This window comes from Gymnogyps californianus, chromosome Z (genome assembly GCF_018139145.2).
Source record: "Gymnogyps californianus isolate 813 chromosome Z, ASM1813914v2, whole genome shotgun sequence".
In the NCBI taxonomy this organism is placed as follows: Eukaryota; Metazoa; Chordata; class Aves; order Accipitriformes; family Cathartidae; genus Gymnogyps; species Gymnogyps californianus.
This window is the reverse complement of record NC_059500.1, coordinates 75,752,098-75,765,210: the sequence shown is the minus strand read 5'-3', so window position 1 is coordinate 75,765,210 and position 13,113 is coordinate 75,752,098. Positions and strand designations below refer to the sequence as shown.

General features: G+C 45.8%; 1 protein-coding gene across 33 annotated transcripts in view; it reads left to right on the top strand.

Annotated features, from left to right (window-relative positions):
* Positions 1-13,113, top strand: part of CELF4 (CUGBP Elav-like family member 4) — a 754,916-nt gene that overhangs the window by 714,121 nt on the left and 27,682 nt on the right. For 21 of the 33 annotated variants that reach the window (XM_050912572.1, XM_050912562.1, XM_050912550.1 and 18 more), the window contains 2 exons: positions 11,067-11,132; positions 12,792-12,872. In XM_050912572.1, coding sequence (XP_050768529.1) covers positions 11,067-11,132; positions 12,792-12,872 — 147 coding nt within the window. Of the gene's footprint in view, positions 1-11,066; positions 11,133-11,975; positions 11,981-12,791; positions 12,873-13,113 lie in introns of all 33 variants that reach the window. The other 12 variants (XM_050912549.1, XM_050912559.1, XM_050912545.1 and 9 more) reach the window with 3 other exon arrangements.

Below are 13,113 nucleotides of genomic sequence, written 5' to 3'. Positions count from 1 at the left end.
AAAAAATTCTTTCAATCTCAGCCAGTCCTGAAAATTCAGAAGATTCAACATCACAGGAGATTTCATGAGCTAGAAGGAAAAATACCACATAAAGTAGAAATACAAGTCTTACCTAGTTACAGTTCAGACAATGTCACTGAAAAAAGCCACCCTGTGAATGCAGCAAAGGAAAGCCCAGAAATACCAAGAGTATTGAAAAATAATTATCATCCTCCCCACACTCACTTTGTAAACATTTAGCCATAAGTTCAACTTCAAGCAGAATTGAAATCAAGGGTCTTACTGTGCTAAAAGTTAGGCATGTATATACATGTTTGTAGCAGCTTAGAGGGATGGAGAGTTCTTGGAGGCTTACAGAGGCATCAGAAGATTGCAGGGAGCCATTTGTGTGCTCAGTGAGCTCAATCACAGCACCAAGAAAGCACCCTGTCTTTAAGGTTATATAAATATAGCCATCTGTTCAACTATCTATCTAAATATCTACCTGTTTGCCAGTCTATCATGTCTCTGTTTATCCATCTATTTCTATGTCTGTCTTTTTTTCTGGTTTATCTAGCTTTAGCTTTTTAGCTAATATTCCACAATCCATTACTGCAGATATCAGAGAAAAGATGATCTTTCTAGATGAATCTTAATGACTTGAGCTTTTGTTACGATCTCCAACTACCCCCATAATTAAAGAAAGCTTTCAGTTAGGTATTTCTTCCATGATTATATAAAAGTCAATGGCCTTAATCTGATTCTCTCTGAGTTTTGGAGAGACTTGCTCAGCCAGCAATTCACAGTAAGTCCCAGCACAAACACCAACAGCCTAACACACTGAAAGGTGACAGTCATCCTTGCTCCACTTTGCTGCAGGCAGAGAGGCTCCTTTCTGCCGATAAAGCTGACATCCAAATAGTCTGCTTTGTGTAAAGTTTGGATTTATCTCAGTGTGTCTTCAGCAATATATTGGTCTTTCTCAGTGCTCAGCTTCCTCATAACTTAGTGACATCTTAAGTTATAGCAAAAGTGTAAAGGGAACAGTGGCAGGCCAAACACTCACCTCTTGTTTTACTTCTGCCTGTCCCCACTAGCAATGAAACCCTGAAAGCAAGCCCCTTTGTAGCTGTCTGGGTGTAGGACACATCATGTGTTTGCTCTGTCTTATTCTCTTCCTTCTCATGAGCATTTATGCACTCTCCAAAACTTTACTCCTTGCTACAGGCTTTATTGAGGCCTGGAGCTCAGCAGCATAAAAAAAAAAAAAGCATTAGACATTTATATGGGTAATGAGAACATCCACAGCCATATTAGACTAGATAAAAATGTAGAAAGGACACAAACCTTCATGCTTTATGATATAAGCCAGTCACTAATTGCTTGGGGTTAGAAAGAAATTTTCATCACTGGGCAGCTTATTCCATCGTTGTTCATTATGGGATTTTTCACACTTTCCTCTGTAGCATTTGTTTCTGGCACTGCCCTGTGGTTCTTCATGTCTGTATTTCTAAATGCAAGGGTAGAAATAAAATATTAAAGCTGAGCATGCAATTGCACTAACATTATAGAGAAGAAAAGAACGTGTCAGTCCCCATCCAAAGTCAGCATCTTCCAAACAACTTTCTTTTATGCTATATCTCTCATTCTGAAAGTGGCTAAGAGTGCTGCAGTACTATGTACATAACCATAGTCTTGCTATGATTATGACTTGCCATATATTGTTTAAAGCCTGAATTTTGCTCTCACATACTGTTTCATACTCCACAAAAAACTCAAATGTGGGTTCACACCACTATATCCTGTAGCAGAATGTTCTTTGTTGCCCGAAAATAGCAAAACAGGACAATCAAAATCTGTAGAGGCATGGCATCCACATCATTCAGACCCAAATAAATCCCATTAATTGTGCAGTTTGTCTACACGTCCACCTTTGTGTCTAGCTATAATATTTTTGATGCTGCATCTAACGGACTCCAGAGCTCCACAGTCTTTGCACTATAAAAACAGGTCCATATCACGTAACTGTATTTACTCTGTAGTTTCACTCTTTTTTTTCTGTCTTCCCCTGTGCTCTTTTTTTAAGATTCCCTTTGTCTGGAGCAGGGACACACACGGTATCATTTGAGTGAGACTACTGAACCATCCATGGGTTTGGGGCAAAGACAAGAGTAGGTCGAACATCCCTACTCACCAGGTCTCTGACCACAGCCCCAGTCCCTGCAGGAATTAGCTTTTTCTGTGGCTCTGGCCAGGCTATGGATCCATGCAGTAACACTAGAAAACCATTCCTTGCAGGTATAGTCTTTGCAAGCCATGCTCTTACCTTCTCCAAACTCAGCCAGTACATAATACCTCACAGTGCACTTTTTGGCATGGACAGAATAGCAAGGGAGTAAATATTTCCCCTTCCACTAGTCTGAGCCCCTTTGGAGATCCGACCTTTTTCTGTATTAATGCCTGCCCTTTAGTCTTTCAGCTTGCAGAGCTATTGAACATGGCAATGTGCCACAACATATAGTGGGGACAAAGAGCATAATCTGTTGTGCCATGATCTTGTGAGTCACTTTGCAGCAGTGCAAGAGCATTTGCCATTTCTACATTAGCCATAGTAACAGGAATTGTGCTCTTCTGCCAAAGCTTCTTAGCCACCCAGAGCCCAGTGCCTCTCTTGTAACAGTGTGTGATGTACAATAACAGTGGAGACCATCTGCACTGTTTTCTGCTGTGTCTCACACCATCAGCACTCTGCTCTCCGGTAACAAGTCCTACCCTGCTGGATTGCATTGTGAGGGACTGGACAAAATTCTCGCTCCAAAAATGAAGCTTCCTTGGGAAGAGCAGAGCAGGGAGACATGAGAAAATGGAGAGAGCAAAGGGCAGCAAACAAGAGAGAGAAGGGATTGGCTGTCAAAGGATCCATGAAATGAGGGAAGTGGAAGAAAGCACAGAGCAGAGCCCCCAGAAAAGAGTAAGGACTGCTCTGTGGTCTTCTGCCCAGTGATGTGCCCAGGAAGAAGCAGAAATACACCTCATAGCATCCAACAGCTCCCAAACAAGCTTATTCCTCCTGGGCCAAGAGATGTCCAGCTTGACCAGAGTCAGGGATGGATCCAGTGGCATGGCAGTTTTGTGGAGCCTCAGATGCAGAATGCTTTCCAGGATGCTGAGTTCTTCAGTGCATTTGGTCTGGGCTTAGGCTGCTGAGGAAAACAAAAGCAAAGTTCCCTTGGTTGCTCCTAATACATTAAAAACGTGTCGCCTCATTTACTATTCTCAGGTACACAATGGTTCAGTTTCTGACTGCCCACCACTGCCAGAACTAGCTCTATCTCTCCTTTCTGCAGACACAGAAGAGGTCCCCCCACTCTTCTTTGGTTACACTGTGGGTACATGTGGGCTACCAAGACAGCAAGCTCCACTTCATACACTATTTGGGGTCCAGCCCTCTCCAGTGAGGACTAGCTGTCAGGACGAATGGGCAGCCAGGCCTTTATGCCCACATGTCTCCAAGCCACTGCTGAGATTGGCAGTAAAGGTGTCCCCCATGGGTGAATTCCTGTGCTGTAGAAACTCATGTCTTAGGAACTGAACCGAGACCATCAATTCATTTTCCTTGGCTCAACAAAGAGCTATCGGGCAGTAACCAATTTCACCCATTGCCAGCAGAGACAGGATTCAAACTCCATCTGTAATTATTATCATTTCCCAAGCTAATTTTGTAGGGGAGGAGTTGCCGGCATGCTAATATGACAGCCTTATCTATTAGCTTGTCAATTAGCTAGCAGTGCTGCTGATGGGCAGGCTGGTGCTCTGGACCAGTCAGTCCAGGATCAGTCCTGATCACGACAGACACCATCCAGTGGCATTGGGCAAGATCAGGGCTTCACTTGCGCAAGCAGAGAAAGGAACTGACTTCCCCCACCGCAGTGCCCACCCTGACATTTCAGTCCTGAAAGGTGTCAGACAAGAAGTGTTTAGAGAGGAGGTGAATCAGGAGAACAGAAAGAGTGACCTGCCTGCATCTGTAGAAGGTCCAGGATGAAAACCAAGCCCCACAGCATTCAGTCCAGACACACACCATGCCTTAGAAATGTACCTGGCTCAGCAGCCCCGAGGCTAAGTCACTTACTACCAGAAATCTTTGGCTGTGTTGTGTTTGTCCACCCTAAATCTCTGGGTGAGAGCTTTGCTGTTCATATTTTGTATCAGCAGTTCCAAAACTGCAACAGTGAGCACCTGAAACACCATTATGACTAGGAAGCATTTATTTGACCCATTTGTAACAATCTGCCACGTGCCATAAACCACGCTTTACTGGTAAAATAAATAAGTGAAGGAATGCACTCATTAACAATATAATAACAAGTTGCCATCTTCAATTTTAGTCTAAGCTGCTTTAATGATGCCATGTACTTCCAATGATCATGCTGTAGCCATAATGAATGAGGTTGTTTAAGGCAGTTGTGGGAGCCTTTCCAGAGCCAAAGTATTTTCTCCTCTGATCTGGAAGAAGGCGTAAATACAAATCAGACTCTGTGCTGGTGTTTTCAGAGGCACCTAAGTGAGTTAAGACCTTGAGCTTTATTTTTAAAGGTGACTTAAACTAAGCTCCCCAAAAATATGGAGTTAGAGTGCCTTAATAGCTTTTAAAACCTGACCCTGAGCTATGTGTTTATGGCATCAGGCAAAGGAAGGGAAGTCTGGTTCTGACTCTGCTGTTGAATTAGTTTGTCACCTTGGCCAGCCAGCTCCACCTGTCTGCATTTCTGAGTCTTCTGAGTGTTGCTTGCTTTGTCCACTGGAAGGTCTTCATTGCCAGACATGACTCCTATCATGTTTTTGCACAGCACCCATCTCAGCAGGGGCCTGATTAGGGACGGGGTTTGGACGTGGGATTATTAAGAAAATAATAAAGATAACCCTGATTTCCAGGGATGAACTATATGAATTTTATAGTAGGCCCACATGTTGTCCCAAACAAGCATCTACAATACCTGGGGATGCTACCAAAAGGGCTTTTCCAACTAACAAGATAGAGCAGAAGGCACAAATGCCCTGGATTTCTTGGCTTCTTTGACATGTAGGGGAAGACAGTGGGACAACATTTCTTTGACTGAGTGGTGTCCAGCCCCTAAATGGTGAAACAAGACTATAAAACACAGGTTCAGTCTCTGTTTTCTGCCGGATCAGCACATTCTTTCTGTTATTGCAGTTATTGTTGTGTCTGAATACCTAATTAATTACAACAGTAAACGCTGGTTTCTTTAATCACAGCATCAGCTGTCCTAATCAATCTTAATAATATGGAATCTGTACTATGGCACCCATGAATTTTAATCTACATAAATTTCTTAAGACCTCTCGCAAGCTTGTTGTACGAAATTATATAATTATGGATATAGATTAGGGCTGTAGAGAGTGATTTAAATTGGATTTAAGGAGAAGGTGAATAGAGCCCTCCCACTCAGTTATTTATTTATTTATTTTAATCCTGGCCTTCACATAGATTTTTTTTGCTATCATTATTTTATTTCCCCCCACACACTGACTGATCAGCGCTGCCTCTCTTTGATCGCCCTCCTCCCCCATCCACCCTCCCAGAGGTGATAGTGGCCAAGCTGCAGCTCCTGGGAGAGGTGTAAAATACCTCCGGGACAATGAGAGGAATGAATAGATGGGGCAGAACACAAAGGTGTGGATCCAGGTGATAACATGTTTTTGTAGACCTGTGAAGGGAGCAATGCTACAAAACAGAGTGAAATAGATGGAATAAAGCACGTCTGTCAGGAAATGCATAGGCAGTTACAAGCAAGGGGTGAAGAGGATATCATATAGGAGGAAGGTTTGCTGACTCCTTCCACCAAAGTGAAATGCCAGGGTGTCTTAGGGGCCCAAAATGTGCCAGACCCTGCTTTTGTCTCTCAGAAGCACTGAGCCCCTCTGATTTCAAAGAGTAGATTTCCTTGGCTTTCTCTTACCCCGAGCTGGGACAGGGACACTGTCCCATACCCCACTGAGGGGGATGGACGGCCCTCTTTTGATGGCTGAGATAGTAACCATCATCCTTTTTCCTCACCACCCCCACTGGCTTCAGTGTAGCTCCTCCTGATTTACACCCCTGACCATCACAGCAGACTCCAGCTCTCTGTCCCCTACAACCATTTTCACCTGGGGCACCCATATGACAGCTTGTCTTGGCCAGACACTGTAGCCGGGTTACTGGCATCTCAGGAGGGATTCTTTATAGAACATCACTTAAACCGATTTTATTTAACAACGTGCTTCTTTCTGCCACCTCCGTCCTTTCATTCTCTGACAAAAGCTAAATGTCGGGTCTAACGCTAGCTGAATGCCCCTTTAAAAAGTTGGATTGCAATCTAGAGATGTATCAGTAGTAAGAAAGCTTCCTGGTGTTAATTTTAAAGCACTGGTATTTCATGCTGACTTGGGGAAATCATCCTTGGTTTTTGGCATCAGGCAGAGGATTTGGAAAGTGACATTAATGTATCTACTTTCTTTGAAGGACTTGGGAGTCATTTCTTGACTTCTGCCTAATGAATAAGTGCTGCCTTCGTTAAATTTATATTTATGGCCGTATAGTAGGTCATTGGCTTGTTTTATGTCTCCAGGTTTATGCAAGGTTATCTGCCGTGGTCACCTTGTGGCATCTTGGCCAGGATTGTCTTGCAGAGAGACAATTGTATCTGAGCATGATTTTTCCCATGGAGATATGGAAATGATCAAATTAATATAGAGGCGATGTCCAGGGATAAGGCTCTTGCCCTGAGCTGCCAAATGAAGTTACTATTAGCATCTGTTTTCACAGTACACCTTTAGTTTGCCCTGGCAAGGCCAGATCCTCAGCTTCTGCAAAGCAGCAAGGCTACACGGATGTCAGAGGGGCTGACATGATTGATAGTTGTCCTCGGGCCTCTCAGGAGCCTCTCTGCTTCTTTGACATCACCAGCTGATCCTCAGTGTGTACATTACATCATGTTTAATCCCTTAAATGTCTGTACGTTGGACATAAGATCTCCATGAGTCTGACCACAAGGAAAGCTATTTCAAATGTTATCTATGGGCACATTTGCACAGGTAGTCACGAGGACATCCAAGGTCTTTTGATGATGTTACAACTTAGAGACATGCTAGTTCTGGTCCAAAAGCCTCATTAAGGTGCTTTACGATATCCCAGTCCCTCATCTAGTGCCTCCTATATCCCTATAGCTCTTACTAGCCCTTACTCAGCTATTCACTTGCTGGGACACAGTGGGCTTACACTCTGGCACAGACAGCACGCAGAGGAGCTGAGATCTGTTCCCAGCCCCACATGCCCATGTTCAACTAATATTTGCAGTAACGTAGAAGACTGGCCAGCTGGATGGGGAGAAAGGGTGGCTGAGACAGAGTAACCCTCCTACCTTAGCAGAGCATGATCTGTGTGAAGGCCACAGGGGTACACACCCTATTAAGTTATGTGTATCTTATGGAGGAATAAAGCAACCTTCCCTCATGGTCTCCCTGTGCTGAGACACAGAAATGATTCATGTCTGCCCATCACTTTGAATTTTAGCATGTGGGGTGCTCCAGCCTACAGTCACACGTAATCCCTGGGGCAGGTTGGCTCTGGATCATGAGGCCCTCGTACATCTGAGCCTTTGCTGAAATTTTCATGGGTCATTAGTATGTAGGAGGGCTGTCACTTTACTGAACACAGCATGGCCACAACTTGCTCAAATGTCTAATCCGTGTCTTGAGATTTCTGGATCGATACCAGCCATTGGCTTCTTCCACACTACAGCTGGGAGCGCAGGCAGTTATGCCCTTCACTAGGTTTAATTCATCTGGCAGAGTGAGCAGCAGCATGAAGATATGCTCATAGCTGCCCAAGCTACCTTGGCTTCCTGCCGGGGTACCCAGCCAGCCCTGGAGTCTGTGTCCCTGCATCTTCATAGGCCGAGTTGGCCAGCATGGACACATCCACTGTACTGAAGTCACGTCTTCATTTGCTGAGTAAACACACTCTTTGAGCTAAGCAAGCTCTTCAGTGAACAAAGGTCATCACTTTCGTTTTTAAGAGCTGCCAAGTTAAATTCCTGCAGGTGGTGACTCACCACAACGGGCTTTTCCCAAACAGCCAAGGTAGGGTATGAGACTACAAGTAAAACACGGAGCCCCAAGCCAGGGGTTGCTGCCTGCCCATGCTGTCTAGTCCTATAGCCCAGGGATGTTCTCAACTCGCTCCTTTTCAAGAGTGTCCAGGGATGGCTGGGTCAGTGTTAGGGTCTTGTGTGTTAGATCAGCCACTTTGTATCTTCTTTACCTATGAGTAAGTGATTCCCAGCTTGGAGCAAAGCTACTGAAACCAGGGGAGAGTCTTACCACTGGCTTGCATGTGCTGTGAGCCGGGAGGAAATTCCCTGTGTGATCCAGGGCACAAGGCAGCCTCCTGAGAAAGAAACACCCGGTTAGATACTACCCTTGCTGACAAGTGGTTAAGACTCAGGAAAATAATGAACTCTAAAAGCTTTGTGTGGGAGGGAAAAAGGCTGCATTTAAAGGCCTGTTGTCCCAAACCCTTTAAATAAAGCATTTGTCCAGTTTTAATATTTAATCTTAACGGTGAACCATGATTTTCAGTATATATTTCGTAAGCAGAATGGCTTAGTTATGATGGGCAGAGTATGGCTCCAAAGGCAGGCGAGACATCCACAGGTAGGGTAAGGAGAGCAGCTCTGCAGTGAGCCAGGTGGTCCTGTTCAGGACATAGACTCAGCTATAGCTGGGAGAGTGGGCAGTTCCCATGTGCGCCCAGCTAAGGCAAGGAATAAAGGAAAGGACCACAGTCAGACAGGTACTGCCCAGTGACTTCTCCCATATTAACGAAAAGGCAGTCATTGCTAATGGTCAGCATGTCAGAGAGAGAACGAGCATGCCTGAGTCCAGCCTCAGTTGGAGATGAAGGAAATGCTGTGAGTGTATCTCCTGAGCAGTGGAGACAATTTCTTCTTCTAGCTCTATGAACAGATGAGTGCAACCAAGGAAGGGCAGTTGCCTTTGGGGCACACACGGTAGCTCATCTCCTTTACTGCAGACTGCGAAACCATAGTTGTCTTATAAAGATTTGCTCCCTTTACCACATGTCCCCTCACCTTCCTCAGGAGATATCTTCTACCTGACAGGAGTTGGTCATTTTGGGGTGTCCAAGTTATTATGATCCATTCTCCCAAAGGGGTGTGGAAACTGGTGTACCATGCAACTTTTCATAGCTGTTCAGTTTTCTTCTGGAGCATTAAGCTCAACATTCTGCTTTTAGAGGAAAGCAATTTTGAGCAGAGGTTAAAAAGAATAGACTTTAGTTGTTTCCTTCTTCAAGAAGGCAAGAATAAGTGGAAACAGTTTTTATATTTTCCAAGCATTTCCTCCAGTTTCCTGGAGCATCTACTCTTTAAAAATATAGCTTTGAATCTCTACTATGCCTTCCACCGATCTCCCACAAGTTTTAATGTGTTCTCCTCACACTCCTTTCCAAGGGGTGAAAATCCTTACAGCAGGGCAGTGCTTTCCCATTTCACATATACACATATTGAGGGACCTGCTAAAAGTCAGCTAGGAAATCAACCAAACAAATTCCAACCTGGCTGCAATTCCACTTATTTCTTCCTGTGACTACCCCATCCTCGAAGTCCTTGTGATCCAGTAATGCCCATAATGAACAGGAGCCTCCAACCCTTAGCCAGCTGATTGGGTTTGTCCCCTCAAAGTCTGGTCTTCTCACCGTTCCTCCTTGTATTTTCGGGAGAAAAGTGCAAGACCTTGCAAGCTTCCATCATGATCAATGGTGATCTTTGAAGTTAAGGTTCAAGCTGGTATTTGCATGTGTAAGAAAACACTTTGTCCATGTTCCTTGGGTCCATAACACTCATGTTTGCCAACCTCCCCCACACTTTGGCATAGTGTCTCTCCTTGGATAGGTCAATGGCACCAGATTTCCTTCCAAGAGGCCCACACTTTTGCATCCTCCAAGCCCTTGCCTCCAGCCACACCTCTGTGTTTGTAGGAAGGAAGGAGGTGGGATGGAGGGGGAAAAGTGGCAGCTCCCTAAGGGATCATCCTACAAGCAAGAAGCCAGAGGGACTGCGTAACTGTAGAACTGTGCAGCACCAATAAATAAAAATTAAACTCATAACAAGAAGTGAAATATTAGGGCCAAGGTGACATTTGGACTGGAGGTTCAGCCGAGCTTTGCTTTAAATTTTTTATTGCTGCAGATAAAGAAAGAGCTTATCCAACACGTTTCTCTCTCTCTCTCTTTTTTTCTCCCTATCAACCAAAGGGGAAAAAGAAAAAAAAAATCTTAACTAGCTGTGGTTGTATTTGAGCTAGACTTCAAAGTTTCACAAAAATAAACAGTTTTAGGGGGGAGGAATGCACACTTGTAAAGAGAGAAAATGCGCTTTGAAGCCAGCAAGGGACTGCATGCCTTATGCAGAGATTCACAGCATCCTCCCTGGAGCAGACAAGTGGTGTCCCCCTCCCCTCCAAGCAGCATCTCCTCTCTCACAGGGAGCTGCCTGGCAGCAACACAGTCCTTCGAAGAGACGGCAGGATGGCAGGAGCCACTGCTTTGTTCTCTTCTCCTTCCTCCTGCTATGCCCCTGTTATTTTCTGCTCTGCTTGAAAGTTTCATGCAACTGTAGCTGTCACTGAGATCTGAGCTTGCACAGCACCTAGCACAGTGTCAGTCCTGGCTTAAGATGAGGGCTCTTTGGGGTTGATTACTGCAATGCCAAAAATCCGCATGATCAGAGGTGGGCTCCAAAATTTAAGCCTGGGAAAGGAGGGGGGAGGTTTCTTTACCCTCTGCTCCAAAGTCTCACAAGGTGGTAGCCTGGGGACAAAGCCCTCCTGACCGTCATGGGGGGCTCTGTGTAGTCCTGTCCATAGGGTGAGTGAGCTGCTCCTCTTCTGGGACCTTCAGTCCCTGGTTCTGTCTCACACTACGTATCGACGAGAGAAGAGAAAGGGAGAGTGCCTGTCATGTTTCAACCCCTTAATTCCTTCTCTCTCTTTTGTCTCCACAGCACAGAGCCCCACTGCAGCAGACCCCTTGCAGCAAGCCTACGCTGGAGTGCAGCAGTACGCAGGTCGTTAGTATTAACACTTTCTCCCAATAAACCTTTCTCTTCTCCAAAGCCTTTAATCTCTGAACACACCTGAGGGGTCTGGGGGAAGGGTGGTGTTTGCTGATGCAGGGGCGAACTGGGGGCCACAGACTCTCAGATTAAATTTGCACTTTTTGTGAAAATAAACATAAAGCCCAGGGTCTTCTCTCCCTAAGGAGGCAACCTCCTCCCTTTCCTCAGGGAAAGGTTCCCACTGACCTGTACCTCAGTGCAGCTTCATTAGCAGGCAGGTCCGGTCTGCTTAGCACAGCGCACAAGTGCAAAATCAGACCACCGATTTGGAGGCCACTTTCTGTAACAGGTCTCCTGAGTGCTGCAGCGAGGAGGGGAGATGGGCAACCAGACCCTGCAGAGCCACTGCTGCTTTGCCTGGCAGGGTATGGCATGTCTGCACATACCCATATTTTAGGGCATGCCTAGACTGGCCATACCCCAGCTAGTTAGTTTGAGGCTTGCTTAGGAGTTACACAGACAGACTCCTGGTTTCCCAGCAGCTTTCTCCAAAGCTCCCAACAGGTCAGTCTCCACTCGTGTCACCCTGCGTGCTGAGCAGCTCCTTCTCAGTTGATGGACTGACACCAGCCAAAGTGACCTGGTGCAGGCCACGACCCCACCGTGTTCAGCCTCCCCTCGTGAGGTGTCCATGGCCAACGTTGCGAGGAAGCTGCCACCCCAAAGTCATTATTTCCTGTGGTAACTGGAGCAATCATGGGCTCCCGCTGAGGAATGGCTATTATCTCGTGTCAGCACTGTATCTGGAAACTTAATTTAATTCTCCATGTAGGGCTTCATTTGCCGGTGTTTTAGTTATTGTCATTTATTGCTTGTGAGGTTTGATGGATGGGAAACAGCTCAACCCTTTGAGCTGTTAATTAACCCCTCTGCACACACATGGCCCCTATCCCCCTCTCTCTGGGCTCACAGGCGACCCGTACTCTGTATTTTTAGCAGCAAGGCACATCATCTACCATCTGTGGTACTGAATGGCTCCCCTTGTCTGCTTGGTAGGGGAGCTGAGATGGGGAAAATTGTTTAATTGCTGCACACTCTTTCCACTGCGTTTGTGTGAGAGAGAGGAAGTCTCTACGGACATGAAAGAAAATGTATATCCGAGAGTGCACGTGCAACTGTGCCTATACAGTGTGTGGGCATACGAAGCTTAGAGTAAGGGAGGAAACACATGTGTGAACTGTTTTTATGAGCATGTGAATTAATCAGAGTGCAAGAGAGATTACAGGGAAACGTGTGCATGCACTCTGTGTGTGGCTGTTAGCATGGGCATCAACGCACTGAGCTCGTGAATGAATGTGTTCGTGGTACCATCTGGGATGGTTACGCATCTCTGCTGGGAGATCTCAGCAGAGACCCCCATTTACACTGTGTGGCTGTCCCCAGTGTTACTGCTGATGAAGCTGAAGGGATGGTGGGTGCTCAGGGCCATGTGGCAGCTTCTGGAGCATGACCGTGGTGCTTCTGCCACATCTCAGGCTGCACGAGATAGCCCTTCACAGAGCCAAAATGCATCATACTTCTAGGTTGGTATGATGGTTTGGAGTGAAAGCTCTTTGCTTCCCAGCACTGAAATCTGTCCCTCTTTTTTCTCTCTCTTTCTCTCCCCTATAGCTGCTTATCCTGCTGCTTATGGCCAGATTAGCCAAGCGTTCCCACAGCCGCCTCCCATGATCCCACAGCAACAGAGAGAAGGTGAGTAAATGGGCTGTCCTCCTTTCTGGCCCCAGCACGCCATCCCCACCACATTGGTTCCCCTCCTCATACACCTAGAGAGTATCCATTAAACGCCCAATTGCTTTGAATCCCTGGCCCACTGAGTCTTTTCGCCATTTCCATATGTGGCACGGTGTCATTGGCACTAACAGTAGTATGCAGGAACATCCTAATGGGGAATAGCTGCTGAGATCTCCTCAGTCCCCAGGGAGGGGAGCAT